This window comes from Malus domestica, chromosome 15 (assembly GCF_042453785.1).
Source record: "Malus domestica chromosome 15, GDT2T_hap1".
Classification (NCBI taxonomy): domain Eukaryota; kingdom Viridiplantae; phylum Streptophyta; class Magnoliopsida; order Rosales; family Rosaceae; genus Malus; species Malus domestica.
The window spans coordinates 11,150,788-11,169,094 of NC_091675.1; the positions used below are offsets into that span (position 1 = coordinate 11,150,788).

Here is an 18,307-nt window from a genome sequence, read left to right on the forward strand (position 1 = left end):
TAACCTTCCGAAGTCAGGAAAACTAATGAAAATGATTTGAAAACTTTGAGTTTTAACGATAAAGACAAAATTAAGAGTGAAAGTAATGATACCAATATCTCTCCCCTCTCTTTACCTGCATCCTTTGTGTGATACAATTACGAAAATAAGCAGTATGATTCATTGCACTTTCTACTTCTATCTCTAGCAAATATTATCTCTCACTTTTGTTTATTTATAACAGTTTTGTTATATTTATTGACAGATTCATGAATTTTTTATACACTGAAGTAAAAAAAAAGGTGAAAATAAAAGCAAAAGTTAAAGTTAAAATAGGTCTACTAATTCTTCTCCATCGTCGGATTGATTGACTAGCAAAATTCTTGCACCACATTGACTAGAAGAACCGGACTGGAACGATGCCGTTTAACATTGGAACGAATGAGACGGCATCGCATAACCGAAGCGACGTACTGATTATGAAAAACACGAACACAGAGCGAAAGCACATGGTCGTCGAAACGCTCTCTGCTGTCATCTTTGCTGCGAAAGCGAAGGCACTTTGCTTTCAGAAATGGATTGCAGCAGCTCTCATAGCTTCTCCCATGGCGCCGTAGCTTCATTCCACGGAAAAGGAACGAACTTTCTTCCTCCAAAAGTCGGCACTTTTCGGGCTTCCTTCAGTTCAAAATCCGAATTCCTGAATTCCCACCTGTACCCTTCTCTCACTTCCCTCGATTCTTTCCGATTTCAGGTACTAATCCCATTCCTTTTCAGAATTGATCAATTGGGGTGTCTGTAAATCTAGCATTTTCAGTTGGGGTTTCTGTAAATTTAGCGTATTTCAAATTTATTTAATTCTAGCAGCAGGGTTGCAATGTGCTGAAGATTTCAGTTTCAGTGAAGTCGAGAACTTCGAAATCATATGCATTGGTGGTGAGGAGTGACCACCGTCATCCCCAGAACTCCGACTTTCCGCAGCACTATTCGAAGAAGGAGAAGAAGCCCTTTTCCGCTGCCAATTGTGGAGCTGAGACGGGCGGCGAGGGAGAGGCTTAAGAGCAACAAGGGAAAGCCTAGGACCCCAGTTCCACCTCCCAAAAATGGCTTGCTCGTCAAGACCCTTGTGCCGGTTGCGTATGATGTGTTTGATGAGAGAATTACATTGATCAACAATTTGAAGAGGCTTTTGAAGGTGGTTCCTGTGCAAGCTTGCAGGCTAGCTTGTGGAGCTTTTCTGAAATGAGTTTAATGGAGTTTGAGCTTTTTTTAATTGGTTTTAATGTAGCTCTAGGAACTTTTTTTAATTGGGTTTGATCCAGTTTTGTAGCTTTAGGAGCTTTTTCAAGTTGGGTTGATGGACTTCCTAAAGCTTTTTCTTGAGTTGGGTTCAATGGAGTTTTCAGCTGTAGGAGCTTTTTCGAATTGGGTTTGATGGAGTTTTGTAGCTGTAAGAGCTTCTTTGAATTGGGTTTCATGAAGATTTTTCAGCTTCAGGAGCTTTTTCGAATTGGGTTTTATGAAGATTTTTTAGCTTTGGGAGCTTTTTTTATTTGTGTTTAAAGGAACTTACATAAATGGAATTGGAAATTTTGCTCATTGAAAATTTGAACTTGTGCAGGTTCTGTAATGAAATTCATGTGGGGCCTGTTGGGCATCCATTCAAATCATGTAAAGGTGCAAATGCTAACATTCGTAAGGGTGTTCATGAGTGGATACCAAATGTGACCGTTGATGACATATTCTTGCCAGTTGAAGCTTTCCACCTCTATGATCGGCTTGGAAGACGTATTCCTCATGAGGAGAGATTCTCAACTCCTAGAGTTCCAGCAATAGTTGAGCTTTGCATCCAGGCTGGGGTTGATGTCCCGGAATATCCCACTACAAGGAGAAGAAAGCCAATCATCCAAATTTCGAAGAGTGAATTTGTTGATGCAGATGAAAGTGAGCTACCAGATCCTGACAGTGAAGCACCCAAGAGACCAGTTTTGACTGAAATATCGGATTTGGAGGTAGTAGCCCCCACTGATGAAGAAGAAACAACCTTGCTTGCTGAGGAAACACTACGAGCATGGGAGCAAATGAGGAGAGGAGCCAAGAGGCTGATGAAGATGTATCTGGTGAGGATTTGCGGGTATTGCCCTGAGGTGCATGTTGGTCCTAGTGGGCACAAGGCTCAGAACTGTGGGGTCTTCAAACACCAACAACGAAATGGGCAGCATGGCTGGCAGACGGCCGTGCTCAATGACTTGATACCACCAAGATATGTGTGGCATGTCCCAGATGTGAATGGACCACCATTGCAGCGGGAGCTCAGGAACTTCTATGGGCAAGCCCCTGCGGTTGTCGAAATGTGCATTCAGGCGGGAGCTGCTGTTCCAGAGGAATACAGACCAACCATGAGGTTGGATGTCGGGATTCCCTCCACTATTAAAGAAGCTGAAATGGTAGTTTGATGAGATGAGTAGTTTGTAAGTAGAATATCGAAAGAAGGAAAACTTCTTGCAGATGATTAGTTTGTTGTACCAACTTACTTTGCTTTTTCATCCCAAACGAACGAAAATTTACAGTCGCTCACCCTTCTACTTTTACCCAAAGAAATCTGACAAAATGTAATAAATCACCATCTTAACATGTGGTTTGAACAAAAGGCTTCCATTTAAGCTTCAAAGCTCTTATATACATTAGTTGATACCGATTTTGATCTCTTTGTATGGGCTCGAATAAGTTCTCTTTTCCGGTAGATCTGTACTCCAGGTAAAGATAGAGGATATTAAAACCCTCCTTTGTCAAATCTTGCAGTTTTTCAGCAGTGCAGCATTGTTTCTGGTTGATTGTTTCTTTGTATTTACAGTTTTTTGCTACTTGTGTGTGCTTGCTCGGTGTCTTGGTTCTCTCGGTTTGTTGCATACAGCGGCCTTGAAGTTCTTTTCTCTATACTTGTCGGGCTTTTTTATTTGCCTCCCAGCTTCCTTTGGGGTCAGTTTTCTGGGATTCTCATATGGCTGCTGTGTTCCTCAATCATCTATGCTACTATGCAGGTTCTTTATAATTTGGTTTAATTATTCATTGTTCTGTCTTTTGGGATCTTAGTTTAGTGTTTTGTTGTGCTTTGATCCCTCGAGTCTTGACTCTTGATGACTCATAGGTCCCCTTACCGGAAATCCGACAGCCCACAGGAGAGGGGTGCAAGTGCAAACACCCCCTTTCTTGGCTATCCTACTTTCAGGGAAGAAGGTTGAAAGGTGAGGGAAATGTTTCATTTTAATCTGATGGAAGGGTCAATTAGTTGACCCTTAAAAAGTGATTAAGGGGTAATTAAAACCACACAAATATAACACTCCTATTACCGCTGCTTGAAAAACGGTTAAACACCCTATCTTGTTACACATGTATGCATTCTATTTCTTTCAGGTTCCCACTTTCTTCTGCTTACAAGCATTGCGTTCAGACAGATATAGTTGAAGATAAACAAAGAGAGACAAAGAAATCCCGGGACAACAGAGTCTTTGTTCGACCAGCGAAACAAAAGCTAGAGGAAAATTCAAGTCATGGCACACCAAATGAAGGGTCATTCCCCGGCTCAGCATTCACCGGAGATACTCCATCAGACGAAGAACGCGCCCTTCTGCCCGATGAAAATGGCGATCGGAGGCTTTGCCGTAGTTGTCACCATCGGTTACTTCACCTTGTACAGCAAGAAGAAGCCGGAGGCAACTGCATTAGACGTTGCCAAAGTTATCACCGGAACCGCCCATCAAGACAGCACTCACCCCCGCAAATAGATTTACCATTTCTCACTACCCTAACTATCAACTCCCAACAAAAAGATTTAGATTGGGGTTCTCTGTTTTTTTTTTTGTTTTGTGTTTTTTTTTTTTGTAAGGCTATATATGTGACTAGCTAAGAACAAATAAGGTGTTGCAGGTTTCAAGCCTTCAAGGTCATGTTCTTCTTGTAACTGTGTATTCACGTGCATGAGAAAATACTAGCAGCTGTTTTGTTTAATTGCTCTTGTCGTGTAATATTGATTTCGAACTTGATCTAACACGAAATGTTTAAAATCAACCGTCTCATAGCATATATCGAGATTTATGGTTGTTGGATTCAACGACCATAAATTTTAATCAGTAATTTGCTCAAAGCACACTCTAAGCAACATAGATGGGGCATACTGAGAAAAATTGGTACCATTCTTCTGTTTGGATGACTCAACTACATGACCGTATAGCCGAGACACATCAGATATGACCTGTCTTAGGCATGGGGTAAAAAATACAAGAGTTAGGATTGGGTTAGATATTTTTATATTTAGAATTAGAACCAAACAACCACGTAGTCCGGTCATCCGCATCCAACCCAATCCTAATCGAAGTTTTCGTAGTCAGCCCTCAGCAGCCCTACCAAAAATTCTCATGGAACATAGTTATTACCAAATGAGGTAAAAAGATGAAAAAGAACGCGTGTGGTGTCACACCCTCTCTCAAACACAAAACATCCGCACTCCGATACATCCAACGAATCAAGTAACAGGATAAGCGATATGCCTTGAATTTCTCAGTCCGCGTGACTCATGTGCTCCCCAGAGTACAAACCCTAATCCCCAGAAATTCACTGAAGAAAGGAAAGGATCAAACTCTCCAAAAATCCGTTCTTTGAATCTCCATGGAAGTTGCTTTTCAACCTTCCCCTGCAATTATTTGTAATTACCATCTTTATCTATCTGGGTTTTTTTGTTTTTTGAATAAAGTTAAAAACTTGAGCTAACATCTATGGTTTCTTCAACGTATCAGGTCACAGGCAATCGAGGTTTCTGTCAAAGTCATCTTTGTTGCCGGTAATTCTTTCATTTCAGAATTTATCCCCTTTCTTCCTAGCTATTTTCTTTGATTCCCGTCGTTTTTTTCCCGGGAAAATATAAATTTGTAATCTTTAATTATGTTGGGAAATTATTAGCATGATGATTCGACAATTTCGTGAGATAAAAATTTTAATCTATAATTATGTTCGGAATTAGTAGTTTGATTCGATAGGCGCCTTTTAATCAGAATTTCGTATGAAGAAAATGGTGCTCACGAGTGCAGTTAAGGAACTAGCTGAAAATTTTGAGATAGTATAATGACAATAATTTTTGCAATTAAGCATGCCTTGTCGCTACTAATCGTTGGATTCGACATTTAGGTGGTTGTACGCAAATAGGGTGAATGTGCTTCAAGCTTGGCCGTGTATATAATATGCATTTGAATTATCTGCATTTAACACGCCAGTTCTGCACGCTAGACTTTCCCTCGTCACAACTGTTGTAAACCCTTTGGTGTGTTTATGTAGAATTAGCCTTTTGTTTTGTTTACTAATCCCGTAGCGTAGTATTGCAAGTTATCGACTTCATTAAGCACAAAAGTGTGGAGCAGCACAAACCCATCTGACCCATCCCGTTTATTTATGTTGTAACTGCTATGACATTTTTATTTGTAATGCAGCTGTTCGCTTATAAGGGACTTTCTATTGGGTGCTCTCCTCGCAGATGGCCCATTTCGAGAAATTTAAGCCATTGTAAGTATAGGCTATCTCAGTATAATATGTCATGAGTGATGCTGGCTTATAAGCAATGTACCTTTATGCGTGAATGGACTATAATATCTCATGCCTCTTTGTTTTCCTTCCTCAGCGGCTCATCATAGTGTTTTATGCATTCAAAGGAAACATGGTAGCATATCGTGGTGTGACCTTGATGCAAAAGAGGAGTTTGGAAGACCGCATTGTAATATTAGATTGCATGACCAAAATAGGTTGTCCAGGTATACAGTTGTACGATCTGCTGAAGCTGGAACCTGTGATGCTGGCTATCCATTACCAGGTTTCTCTAACCAGTGATTTTCTGTTGTTTCCTCCTTTCTTTAGCAGCCTTATAAATCTGACTGACATCCATTCTTATTTTTAAGTGCAGAAGTAAGTATGGTCTCAAGAGTTAGGGGAATTGGCTTTTGTGCCATTACTGCTTTCAATGCCATTTATCTCTTTGTGCTGATGCTGATAGTCCATCCTCTTGTGCTGTTATTAGATCGATACAAAAGAAAAGCTCATATTTTTATTGCCAAAATTTGGGCCACTGCTACGATTACACCATTTGTTAGGATCAAGTACGAGGGACTGGAGAATTTGCCTCCGCCTGATGCTCCTGCTGTGTATGTTTCCAACCACCAGAGCTTTTTAGACATCTATGTTCTTTTCACAATTGGGAGACCCTTTAAGTTTATCAGCAAGACCAGCATATTTCTCTATCCCATTATTGGGTGGGCCATGTTTCTGATGGGTGTAATTCCTTTAAAGCGCATGGACAGAAAAAGCCAAATGGTATTCCATTTCCTTTGTTCCATCTATATAGATGTTGATCATTATCTAAACAATGATTTTAAAGTTATGATTGCTTCTGTATATAGGAATGCCTTAAGAGTTGCATAGATCTTATCAAGAAGGGGGCCTCTGTCTTTTTCTTCCCTGAGGGAACACGCAGCAAAGATGGAAAATTAGGTGCTTTCAAGGTGAGATCTTTTAGGATTCTTTGTTCTTTTGGATGGTTATGTAAAATTGTAAGTAACCAGACTGGAACTTGCAGTTGTTGGTTACGGAGGCATATAATGCACAATTGATTTAGTTAGTTTGATCTCACCCATAGTTTTTGTTGCACCATTTGTATAATTTATTTCCTAAGAGGCTCTTTCCCCCACTTGTCCTCTGAAGATATATTGGGAGTTACAGTTTCCTCTTGTTGTTGACATGCAGAGAGGGGCCTTCAGTCTTGCAGCGAAAACCAAGGTACCAGTAGTGCCAATTACCCTTATAGGAACCGGAAAGATCATGCCTCCGGGAAGGGAGACTATCTTGAATACTGGATCTGTTAAAGTTGTTATTCATAAACCTATAGAAGGAAATGATACAGAAGTACTGTGTAGGGAAAGTAGAAACATAATCGCTAGAGCACTTGATCGTCAAGGCTGAGCTATCTACTGCCATTTGTTCTGTTTGGTTTCTATGGTTCGATACTTGGTTCTTTTCTGTGGGAGTGAAGAATTATAGTCTGAAAGGTATGAATCATTTGTGGAATTGCCTCTTTGCTTGTTAATTGCTTCGATATTTAGTTATTTACTCATGAAAAAACTTATAAGATTCAATATAGACTATCTTTAAAGTTTGATCGTCGCCTGTATAGACTTAGCTGTGGTACAGAAAAAATCTGAAATTTACATGTGGATGGTTTCGTCTCGTTTTAAAATCAATTTAGTCTTACGCCTGATGCTGTCCGGGTTTGCTTGCTTCTAGATATTAAGTACCTGCTTGGTCTCTTGTACATGTTCGAACTAACATTCTACTATGCTGCGATGCATGGTTATCCCGCAACATAGTAGAAAATTCCTTGAACTAACGTGTTTTTGGTACTCGTGTTTGCTGTCCCATTGACAGCTTGTGGATAGCTGATGATACAGGGCAATAAAATCAAAGCTGAATCTGAAGTTGTCGTGCTTTTAACGTCTCATGCCTGAGGCTGTCCGTCCCATTCCCGTACTTTCAAACTTGCAAGCGTAGCCTACAGAGTAAACGTCTTCCTCCCAGTAGACACACAGAAGCGAACGCTTGGCCGGACCCCGGGTTCCGGGAGTTTTTGACCAGCGCCGCCTTCAACTGTTTAGATAATAAAATGGAGACGAAGGCCATTGTTGTTTTGATCATTATTTTTTGTTTATGTTTCTTTGAAGAGAAATGCCCTCTTCCCACGTTGAAAATCTCAGATGCCGATCCTTTGAGCTGGTTATAAAATAATATTTATGGTAATTATGTTATTATATTGTAAAGCTTCAAATTTGGAGAGATTTCGTGGATGCTGCTAAGACGAGACTATTTTCACATCTCATTTTTTAACAGGGAATATATGCTCGCCATTTTATTTATAGCTGTTGAATGAATTTAAATTTTAAAATTCGTGTAGTAGTCGATTTATTCACAACAACGACTGATTTTATTTTACTTCGCATCTTTGTCTGATCGGATGTAGTCGCATCCTTGCTTTCATACTTCATTGTGAAATTCGCAAGGCGAAAATTATAAAATTATTTTTGTGGGGGCTCATGTGGTCCATGCCGGATTAGTCGTATTATGAGGCGGAACAATGCACCTACTTGAAAAGGTCATTTGGACTGGTTAATTTGGAAATAAACAGATATTATTGTTAATTAATTACACAGTGGGTAGGTTAGGCCGATGTCTAATCCCAGTCATTTAGTGCTTAGAAGAAACAAGTATTTGACTTTTTTATTGTAAAATGGAAACCCGTGCGTATTTTTTAAGGAATTTTAACAAAAAACTTACAATATTGTTTATTTTAATGAAAAATCATATTTTTTTATTAAAAAAAATCAATTATGGTATTATTCACTTTACCCTTTATTTTATTCTTATAGTTAAAATTCAAAATTTTCAAGCAATTTTCATTAATTTTTTTTTATCTTCTATTATTCTCAACTTTTTTTATTGCCGGATCTAAAAATTAAATTTCAGAAAGCAAAATGAAACGGAGTCCAAAATTCAAGAACAGTAAAAAAATTCAATATATTAAATCCTAAGGAATCTCCAACTTTTGTGACTATATCGATTTATAGTGCTGTAAAAACATTTCAGTAACGGCATTGACTTTCTTCCTTGGTTTTTTCAATTTCGGTAAAAGGAGATATCTGAATTAGTCTCTCTCTCTGGCTGGTGACATCTCGACACCCAGTTGTTGTTCCATATACCTGAATCTCTCTGTCCGTGGCTGGCGGCAACCAGCCGAATGAAAATCTAAGAGCTCCGGATTTTACTGTGAGTTGCTTCTCTCTCCCTCTATCTCTCCCAATCTCATTTGCTTTGATCATTTCTGCAAAGATACGAATTCATATCATATGGGTTCTTCCCTTTATCGAGAAAAATTTGTCAAATTTTGAATTTACTGTAATTTTGATTGCACGTCTTAAAGGAAATGTCAGTTCTTCTTCCACTGTGCTCAATAAAGTTTTTAGCTTTTTTCTTGTTGGGTTAATTTGGAGGGGTTTCTTAATTAATTGGTTTTTGAGGGGGATTCTTAATTAATTTGGTCAACGTCAGGAAACAGTAGTTTTTCGGGGATCAAGTGATTGTTCTTGGTGATTAAGCTGATAAAAATGGATAAAAGTTTAAGTAGGTGTTTACTCGTACTGCTTCAGACTGCTTAGTTATGCACTGTCGACTATCTAGGGATCTGAGTTGTATAATTTGTGGATATATAGCAATGGATGCCGATTTGTTTGCTATATGAAGACCGAACTTACCATTTTTTGGTTACATCAAATCGTAAACATTCGGTTTACTTTAAATCGGGTCGTTATCTTTTCAACACTATTAGATTATGGAATTTTGGTTGAGCATTTGGTGGAAAAATGTTATTGGAACCTGGGGATTGTTTTAGATTCATACTTCATTTCCGGTTGCTGTTTATAAGCCACTTAGACTGAATATGATGATTTTGATGTTCATTGCGAATTTGGATGTTCATTTTGGTATGCAGGTGACGTTGATGTGTTTGATTAAGTAAAGATGTTGGATTGTGGTTACAACAAGTCACAGTACTTGGGAGGCCAGAGAGACAAGTTTGTGAGGTACCAAATATAATTTTTCTTTGTCAAATTTTGCAAATTTTTTCCGAAGAATCATTGCCAAACATAAAGATCTGGTTCTAGTGATTCACAACGATCCGTTACATGTTTGTATGACTAGTTGAGATGTCTCGTTAAATTTTAGGAAGTTTGTAGTCTCTTGTCCAATAAATAGTTTTAGCAATTTGCCTTAATAACAAATATGTTAGGAATTTCATTTTTTTTTTTGAAGTAGATTGTTTTCTATAGTAATTACTTCTAAATATTAGTTGGTGCAAAACCGAGGGCAGTGGTGTTCTAGAATTCATACAGCCGACCCCACATAGTGGGATAAGGCTTTGTTGTTTTTATTGTATACATGTTGCATTATGTATGAATTAGTGGGATAATATTATAGTTCCCGGTCAGTGCCTCATGCTTCCTTTTCTATGATGAAAGCTGAACGTTTATGTTTCTAATAGTGTTGAAACAAGATTTGGGTCATTTGGTAGAACGGCATCGAATGTTGTGCTTATTGGCAGTGTTTATTGATTTTCTAGGCTGGATGACTTGGACTCTAGATTATCATCGCCTTCTGATTCTGGAGGGAGAAGATGTGGGTTTAATATTGAGGGACTAACCCGGACTGCTCCTGCAAGGGATACATCTTTTAAGAGAGGAATGAAAAAGGGGTCTGAAGGGCTTAAGTCAATCGGCCGATCACTTGGATTTGGGATTTCTCGTGCGGTGTTCCCTGAAGATCTTAAAGGGTCAGACAAGAAGATATATGATCCTCAGGACAAATTTCTCTTGTTGTGGAATAGATTTTTTGTCATCTCATGTATTCTGGCAGTGTCTGTGGACCCTCTGTTTTTCTATCTTCCAGTCATCAATAGTTCATCAAATTGTCTTGGTATAGATCGAAGGTTGGCTATCACAGCGACCACACTGCGGATGATTGTTGATGCTTTCTATCTTATTCACATGGCTCTCCAGTTTAGGACAGCTTACATTGCTCCATCATCTCGGGTTTTTGGAAGAGGTGAACTGGTGATTGATCCAGCACGAATAGCCAAGCGATACTTACGAAGTTATTTCATCATTGATTTTCTTTCAGTGCTACCCCTACCACAGGTAAGAGTGTGTTTCCCTGAATTATTCCACGTGGCTATACCGCTTTCCTATAGTTTTGGCTCTTATTTTGTTTTGTCTTTTCGTTTCTATGTATTGTTAATTATTGGCATATTTCATTTTGCAGTAGAAGATTTGAAAAATACGCTGAAAGGAAACTGTTAACTGTTAAGCCTATAATTTTTTTCTATGCAACACTAAAAGGCCATAATTTGTGCAGATTGTAGTTTGGAGGTTTCTTCAGAGGTCCAAAGGTTCAGATGTGCTGGCTACAAAACAGGCTTTGCTTTACATAGTTTTATTTCAGTATATTCCCAGACTTTTTCGAGTCTATCCTTTGACTTCAGAACTGAAAAGAACAGCTGGCGTCTTTGCTGAAACTGCTTGGGCAGGTGCTGCATACTATTTGCTATTATACATGCTCGCTAGTCATGTGAGTACCTATTTTGTTTCTACCCTTGCTGTTTTGTTCCTTGTTTGCTTGCCGTATGTTATTCATCTTTCTTTTTCTTTCTTTGCGTATGAACATTTGATACAAATTATTTTCCATTGAATGTTATTATTATCATCAGACTCATCAAGTACTTATTTTTCTTTTGATCGTCATACATTAACATGGAAATTATACTTTTCTTTGGGAGCAATTATTATCTGTTGGATGATATCTTTGCAGATAGTTGGGGCATTCTGGTATTTGTTAGCTTTAGAACGCAATGATACATGCTGGCAGATGGCTTGTTCTGATTTTGGAAAACCATGTGATAAAAATCTCTTGTACTGCGGGAACCAAAACAATTTAGATAATGCAACTTGGTCCAATGTTACCGGAAACATCCTATCAAAATGCTCGGCAGATGACAATAATACCTACTTTGATTTTGGAATCTTTAATTCGGCTTTATCATCTGGGGTTGTTTCATCCAAGAAGTTCATCGTCAAATACTGTTACTGTTTATGGTGGGGACTACAGAATTTAAGGTAATGATGTCTGAAATAACCAATGTTCCTGATCCTAGTCATAAGGTTCAATCTATTTTATGTAGTGGTTTCACATAATGTTACAAAACCGTTGCGCCTCTTGCAGGCTTTAAAGTTTTAGCTTTTAACAGCATTTTGTTTGACTTCTTTATGCAGTACGCTTGGTCAGGGTCTTGCAACCAGCACCTATCCTGGAGAGGTTATATTTTCCATATCACTGGCTATATTTGGACTTATCCTCTTCGCACTTTTGATAGGAAACATGCAGGTAAACTTGGAAGGAACAGTTGATGCTTGTAATGTAGCGTGAAAAGCAGAACATCATCTGATATTGCTAATATTCTGGGTGTTATGGTATTGTTACAGACCTATCTTCAGTCTCTTACTATTCGACTTGAGGAGATGAGGGTCAAAAGACGCGATTCAGAGCAGTGGATGCATCACCGCTTGCTCCCACAAGACCTTAGGGAACGTGTCAGGCGATATGATCAATATAAGTGGTTGGAAACACGCGGGGTGGACGAGCAGAGTTTGGTTCAGAGCCTACCAAAGGATCTCAGGAGAGATATTAAGCGGCACCTCTGTTTGGCATTAGTGAGGAGGGTATGATTAGTAATTCTTTTGTTCTTTGTGTTTCTTTCTAGTGGTAATTGGTTTCATATATGTTGGTTGGTCCCACTGTGAATCATTAGATAAATTGCACTTTGCTGGTCATTGCAGGTTCCTTTGTTTGAGAATATGGACGAGAGGTTGCTTGATGCCATTTGTGAGAGACTGAAACCAAGTTTATTCACAGAGAGTACTTACATAGTTCGGGAAGGAGATCCCGTTGACGAGATGCTTTTCATCATACGTGGTCGCCTTGAGAGTGTAACAACAGATGGTGGCAGGAGTGGGTTTTTTAACCGAAGTTTACTGAAAGAAGGTGATTTCTGTGGTGAGGAGCTTCTAACTTGGGCACTGGATCCCAAATCTGGTGCCAACCTCCCGTCATCTACTCGGACGGTAAAGGCTTTAACTGAGGTTGAGGCCTTTGCTCTTGTAGCTGAAGAGTTGAAATTTGTTGCCAGTCAGTTTAGGCGCCTTCACAGCAGACAGGTTCAGCACACCTTCCGTTTCTACTCACAACAATGGCGGACTTGGGCTGCTTGCTTTATCCAAGCAGCATGGCGTCGCTATTCCAAGAGGAAAATCTTGGAGCTTCGTCGTAAGGAAGAGGAAGCAGAAGCAGAAGCCTTGGGAGGTGCTCGCAGCAATGCTGGAGGTTCATATAGCATTGGTGCCACATTTTTAGCTTCTAGGTTTGCTGCAAATGCACTTCGTGGTGTTCACCGAAACAGGAATTTGAAGAGTGCTCGAGAATTAGTCAAATTACAAAAGCCTCCGGAGCCCGATTTTAGCGCTGAAGGTGCCGATTGATTTGTGATGCAGTATATGACTGGATCAAAATACCGATCAGCGTCTATTTTCTAGGTTGTCATAAACAATGTAATATGTAGAAATACCAGCTTGGAACTTTAAGAAATGTTAAAATTGTATGTTTGATATACTTGTTTTCCATTAGACATGGTTGGAAGATTATGCGTTGCCTTTTATCTTTTATCACAGACGTTTTTGTGTTCACAGTTTGTACTTTTAAGTTTTTATCACAGAACAGATGAGCCAAATCTTTGGCCAAATCCCAAAGATTTGACAAGAAAATATAACAAAACGCAGCGGTGGCAATGTTACATGCAGGAATTCCATTTTTCATTCCTCGAATCACAGTCGAGCCATTGATGGCACGAAGATTGCTTACAATTTTCTGTGTTTTCGTATGGAACAGAACGAAGACGATGCTATAAGAACAACTAAACAAAAAGAACTAGAACTTAAAAAGGGACCTGTATAGAGAAAGGCTAAGAATAAGAACTTCTATGACTCTAGATTCAAAATGAACCCAGTTGGTAGCTCCACAAGCACATTCTACAAGTACCGTCAAAGTGAATTTCGTGCTTCCTCGTGGAGAAACAAATGAATCGTTTCCTTCACCATAGGACTATAAATCAGTCGAACTTCACTGACGAATAGATGAGCCTAGTAAACCAGAAGCATGCATAGAAACCGATTGTACCAGTCAGCACGAAGAAAGAATAGGAAGCAATCAGCATATACCCGAAATACAAGGCTCCAGAAACCGGCTTCTTAATGTCAAGCTTAGTGAAGAAGTAGAAGGCTGCGTACAGGAAAAGGTAGAGCGCTGAGGAGCCTGAGGTCAAATACGATCTCCACCACCAAAGGTAGTCTTCACTGCACAACTGGAAGTAGCATAGCACAATTGTGATCTCGGCACAAGTGATGATGAGGATAATGAAGACGATGAAAAGGAATCCAAATATGTAATAGAATTGATGCAACCATATAGATGTAAGGATGAAGAAGAGCTCAATAAAGACGGCCCCGAATGGGAGTATGCCTCCAATTAGGATAGAGAAGGCTGGATGCATGTACCACGCCTGCTCAGGGACTTGCCTAGGGATCTTGTTGGTTTTCACAGGATCCTCAATCGATGGCTTCCTAAAACCCACATAAGCACCAACGTAGATAAGTGGAACTGAAATGCCAAACCATAAGAATACCAGAGCAAACATGGTTCCAAATGGAACTGCCCCAGAGGATTTCTCGCCCCAGATAAGAGCATTCAAGACGAAGAAAATGGCAAAGAGAGTTGCAGGAAACATGAAAGCTGTTTTGAGACTGATTTTCTTCCATTCTGTTCCCTTGAACATTTTGTACAGACGGGCTGCAGAGTATCCAGCAAAGAGGCCCATAAAGACCCAGAGGAGGAGCATGGCAGTCATCAATCCACCTCGGTTTGAAGGGGAGAGGAATCCAAGGACTGCAAAGAGCATGGTGACGAGAATCATCCCAAAGAACTGCACACCCGTCCCAACATACACACACAGTAGGTCTGAGTTTACTGGAGGTCTGAATACATCACCATGAACCAGTTTCCATCCTGTCTCTTCTTGGGCTTCTTCTTGGGTCTCTAGTTGGTTGTACTTGGAGATATCCCGGTAAAGTGTCCGCAACATTATCATAGCAACCATGCCCGAAAGGAAAAGAACAATCATCAAAGAATTAACAATTGAGAACCAGTGGATTTGATCATCCGCCACCAGAAGATATGTGTCCCACCGAGATGCCCACTTCACATCACTCTCCTAGAGGTTAAACAAAAGCCAATCTGAAACCCAACTCAAAACGGCAAACAAAGAATTCATTTACTAGGAAATGGCAAGGGCACCAACCTGGAACTCAACATCATATGTAAATATAATTTCCTTTTTATCTTCAACCTCCTGAGGAGATTCAGAGCTGGTAACTGTTCGTTTCGCATGGGGATCACAGGTTGTTAAACGTTTCTCCTTACTCCACTCGCCTTCATATTCATGCTTAACACTGCATTAATAAAAACTTGTCCGCTATCATATAGGTAATTTGAACCCTCATTGGTGAGATGAGATAGAATAAACTAATTAGCCTATGATAGAAAAGAATAACACATAAATACCTGAATGGCTTCACCTCAAATCCGACAATCCTGGCAGATTCTGTCATTTGATCCTTGTGATATTTGACTGTAAATGTTAAGTGATTGTTGATAAAATGCTTTTCATCCTTGTTCTGTAAAATGTTTGAAGGAAAACAGAAAAATCAGAACTCTTCAATAAACACATCAACAAAAGAATTACGATGATGCAAAGAATGCTAATTGGTCAAACAGGCAACAGCTACCCCAGCATATTGTCCTCTAAGACCAACATGAAACCCATGTTGATAAACCAAGGCATTTTCCTGATCAGGCCTTGGTATAGGAACAACCAGAGGGAGATTATCCAGAATCCTGCAATTTGGAAAAAGTATCATAATGTAAGTCAATTGTTCATCACATCAGACAGGATCATATGATTCAAATGCATGATATTCAGAATTAGCGCCTCACATGTTCACCCGATACTCATCATCTATCTTTTCCTTGAATTCCTTTGCAGTTTTTGCATTAAGAACTACACGGCATACAGCATTGCACATTTGTGGGTCTCTCATTTTGAACTGCAACAAAAAATAAAATAAAATCCTTAGCGGCTCAATAACCAAAGTGATGAACAACAGAACCATCGCAATAATGTCATTTTAAGCTACTTTACCTCATAAGGAGAGTTTTCAATGCGATCACCACGGAGAACTTCCCCAAGATTCTCTGCACTGTCTACTATATGCTCCGGAGTACAGTATGGGAGGGAATAGTATGAGTACGGAAGTTGAGTTTTTGTAGAGGTCAATTTGTTCACTTTCACATTCAAGGGATTTCCCTGCACATACAAAGGTAAACAGTATGAATACAACGCCTTTAGATAGCAAAACGCAGGTATTAATTAACACCAAATAATCTAAATCACGAAGCTCATTCATTAAATTATGAGACCTACTAGATCCATTGTAAAAGTCTTAAATGATTTCTTTCGAGCCCTTCTATACGTTACTTAATCCATACTCTATCGTTTCTTCCTCAATTGCAAAGTTGAGAAAAGATTTCACTACCTCAAAGCTATCCAGCAGACCTTAAAATTTTCGTTTTCCCCGACAATTGAAAAATCTTTACCATCTGGACGATAGTACAAGCTCTAACACTTAACGGACAAATGAGAACATGAAAAAAATTAAAATCTTAGGCCTGAACTTGTAAATGTGCATGTTATATCGCATTGTTGCAATCGAAAAAACACTAATTTCAATCCATATTTCACGCAATATAAGAAGCCAACAGAGATTCACAACGTTTTAAGCCAAAAACATGCAGAAATGCAGCAAATTGATCGTAGATATCACGACCCGAGTCACAAGATGGCAAATTTATAAAAGCTTTCGCCAAAAGACCCGAAATTGTAAACACCGAAATGCAAAATTGTATACGGATCTGTCTGTAACAAAGAACACGCACTAAAAAACTGCCATGGCATACATTACATTTAATTATATGCCGAGGTTTAATCATATACAAATATAAATACATATACATATACATTTGTTAATACAGAAAGAGAGAGAGAGAGAGAGTTGAAGGTGCTGACGTATTGGAAATCTTGAGGGGCGACACCCGGGAGGTAGAAGCAGCGTGCATGAAAGAAGAGCAAAAGACAGACAGAGATCCATAGCTCAAAAGCGGGAGGTCCTCTCGCCATGGCTTCTTCCCACAAGATCTAGATCCACTTCCCCTCTCTCTCTCCCTCTGCAACTCAGGGACTGGGTGTGTGTTGGTACGATTGTATCGAATCAATGTATCACTCAGTGGTTGGTTTTTTGTTTGCTTTAAAAACACGAGAAGAACGATAAAGCTCTCACTCTCTCTCTCCCTCTTCAACAAAATGGTTGGGATTTCCAAGACAAGGCTGACCATTTGAAATCTTCTGTAATCACCGTTGGATCTTTTTCGCGGGGATGATGTGCGGTGACGATTGATTTGGACTTCACGTACGGACTGACGGTGATTACAAGTTGTCTTAATTGGTTTGGACGTCACTCTCTGTTTTGTAAAATATTCCAATTCTTTGTACTATGTACGTAAATTACATGGGGTTTGAAAATGCTAAGTGTCGGCCAAAAAGTTGGTTTAGAATACTTCAGAAAAGGCATCGAAATTCTAGATGGAATGTTATGCATATTTGATATTAAATTTTTAACAACTTAAGTGTTATGGTTTTATGATTAGGAGTCAAATTTGATATCATTGTCAAATTTATTTTTAATTAATTTTAATGGTGATCCCTTATTCCATTAACATTTCAACCAATACAAATTTTGTTTCAATATTTTTCGTAATAATTACAAAGATATAAAGCTTTATTTTAATAAGAAAATAATATTTGATAATTCGGTTGGAGAATTATCAAATTTGACATAAGACTTCAGATCGTCACATTAGCATTTGACTATTATAATTGGTCTTAGGTTGCGATTTTTGTATGATTAGTTTTGCTTAAACATTGGTTAATGATGTAAGGGAGCAATTAGTTATGTGTAATACTACCCGGCACACCCCTTTCAATTTTTTATGTCGGATCAAACAAATTGAAACGGATCAAACAACATAAATTAACAAGGGTGCGTTAGTTATAACCTATAATAGTTTCACTGGACTGCTAGCTAGTTCAATCATATCTCAATAAAATTTAAGAGAATTCTAACTTAAATACAAAGAGAGGATCACAATAGTCTTTCTAACCAATTTAACTACGCCCAAATATACTACTTACAATTCATCCGATAACCTTTAAAACTAGCATTATAGTATAGAACAATAGGAATGATATTCCTTACCATTCGCACACCTATTTTAACCTCTCACCAATCCATATTAATTTTTGGTCATCGATCTTCTTCAAATTATTCAGCCGAAAATTAAGAGGCGCGTAAAAAGTAAAAATAAGTGTATTGATAGCACTGCCTTGATTTTAAATGGATTTTAACGGTTACCTTTCATCTCAACCCATTAACTTATGTACCCTAAAAAATGTGTTAACTATTATTTTAAGAGA

The 18,307-nt window shown here is 38.8% G+C and overlaps 3 protein-coding genes and 1 pseudogene across 4 annotated transcripts; 3 read left to right on the forward strand and 1 right to left on the reverse strand.

The window, feature by feature from the left end:
* Window positions 1-427: 427 nt before the first annotated feature.
* On the forward strand, window positions 428-2,677 carry LOC103400318 (APO protein 2, chloroplastic-like; annotated as a pseudogene).
* A 1,639-nt stretch (window positions 2,678-4,316) lies between these two features.
* On the forward strand, window positions 4,317-7,925 carry LOC103431374 (1-acyl-sn-glycerol-3-phosphate acyltransferase BAT2, chloroplastic-like). Of its 2 annotated transcripts, XR_011576097.1 has the most exons (8): window positions 4,317-4,681; window positions 4,773-4,816; window positions 5,460-5,532; window positions 5,648-5,836; window positions 5,927-6,333; window positions 6,420-6,521; window positions 6,763-7,064; window positions 7,441-7,925. XR_011576097.1 is itself a non-coding variant. In XM_070813668.1 (7 exons), the coding sequence occupies exons 1-7, from the start codon at window positions 4,645-4,647 to the stop codon at window positions 6,976-6,978; spliced, it is 1,068 nt and encodes a 355-aa protein (XP_070669769.1). In that variant the 5' UTR covers window positions 4,317-4,644; the 3' UTR covers window positions 6,979-7,067. The 2 variants fall into 2 exon arrangements, 1 of the variants encoding a protein (XP_070669769.1); XM_070813668.1 differs by lacking the exon at window positions 7,441-7,925 and having other exon boundaries at window positions 6,763-7,067.
* A 586-nt stretch (window positions 7,926-8,511) lies between these two features.
* LOC103456384 (probable cyclic nucleotide-gated ion channel 5) lies at window positions 8,512-13,352 on the forward strand. Its single transcript, XM_029095080.2, has 8 exons — window positions 8,512-8,832; window positions 9,554-9,644; window positions 10,181-10,754; window positions 10,972-11,184; window positions 11,425-11,729; window positions 11,886-11,997; window positions 12,096-12,332; window positions 12,450-13,352. Exons 2-8 carry the CDS (start codon window positions 9,583-9,585, stop codon window positions 13,146-13,148), a joined length of 2,202 nt encoding a protein of 733 aa, XP_028950913.2. The 5' UTR covers window positions 8,512-8,832; window positions 9,554-9,582; the 3' UTR covers window positions 13,149-13,352.
* Window positions 13,353-13,461: 109 nt separating this feature from the next.
* Window positions 13,462-17,143, reverse strand: LOC103431380 (transmembrane 9 superfamily member 10). Its single transcript, XM_008369527.4, has 7 exons — window positions 16,844-17,143; window positions 15,920-16,084; window positions 15,715-15,824; window positions 15,507-15,615; window positions 15,283-15,395; window positions 15,020-15,170; window positions 13,462-14,932 (listed from the first exon to the last, which is right to left on the reverse strand). Exons 1-7 carry the CDS (start codon window positions 16,952-16,954, stop codon window positions 13,775-13,777), a joined length of 1,917 nt encoding a protein of 638 aa, XP_008367749.3. The 5' UTR covers window positions 16,955-17,143; the 3' UTR covers window positions 13,462-13,774.
* Between the last annotated feature and the right edge of the window lie 1,164 nt (window positions 17,144-18,307).

Bases quoted from the DNA above. Each gene is read 5' to 3' on its own strand.
- LOC103431380 (XM_008369527.4), bottom strand. From the start codon at position 16,954: ATGGCGAGAGGACCTCCCGCTTTTGAGCTATGGATCTCTGTCTGTCTT. The intron at 15,825-15,919 runs GTAAAGTAGCTT...TTTTTGTTGCAG, and splicing joins TTGAAAACTCTCCTTATGAG to TTCAAAATGAGAGACCCACA. The intron at 14,933-15,019 runs GTTGGTGCCCTT...TTTAACCTCTAG, and splicing joins CATATGATGTTGAGTTCCAG to GAGAGTGATGTGAAGTGGGC.
- LOC103431374 (XM_070813668.1), top strand. From the start codon at position 4,645: ATGGAAGTTGCTTTTCAACCTTCCCCTGCAATTATTT. The intron at 5,837-5,926 runs GTTTCTCTAACC...TTTTAAGTGCAG, and splicing joins TGCTGGCTATCCATTACCAG to AAGTAAGTATGGTCTCAAGA. The intron at 6,522-6,762 runs GTGAGATCTTTT...GTTGACATGCAG, and splicing joins GAAAATTAGGTGCTTTCAAG to AGAGGGGCCTTCAGTCTTGC.
- LOC103456384 (XM_029095080.2), top strand. From the start codon at position 9,583: ATGTTGGATTGTGGTTACAACAAGTCACAGTACTTGGGAGGCCAGAGA. The intron at 11,185-11,424 runs GTGAGTACCTAT...ATATCTTTGCAG, and splicing joins TATACATGCTCGCTAGTCAT to ATAGTTGGGGCATTCTGGTA. The intron at 12,333-12,449 runs GTATGATTAGTA...TGGTCATTGCAG, and splicing joins GTTTGGCATTAGTGAGGAGG to GTTCCTTTGTTTGAGAATAT.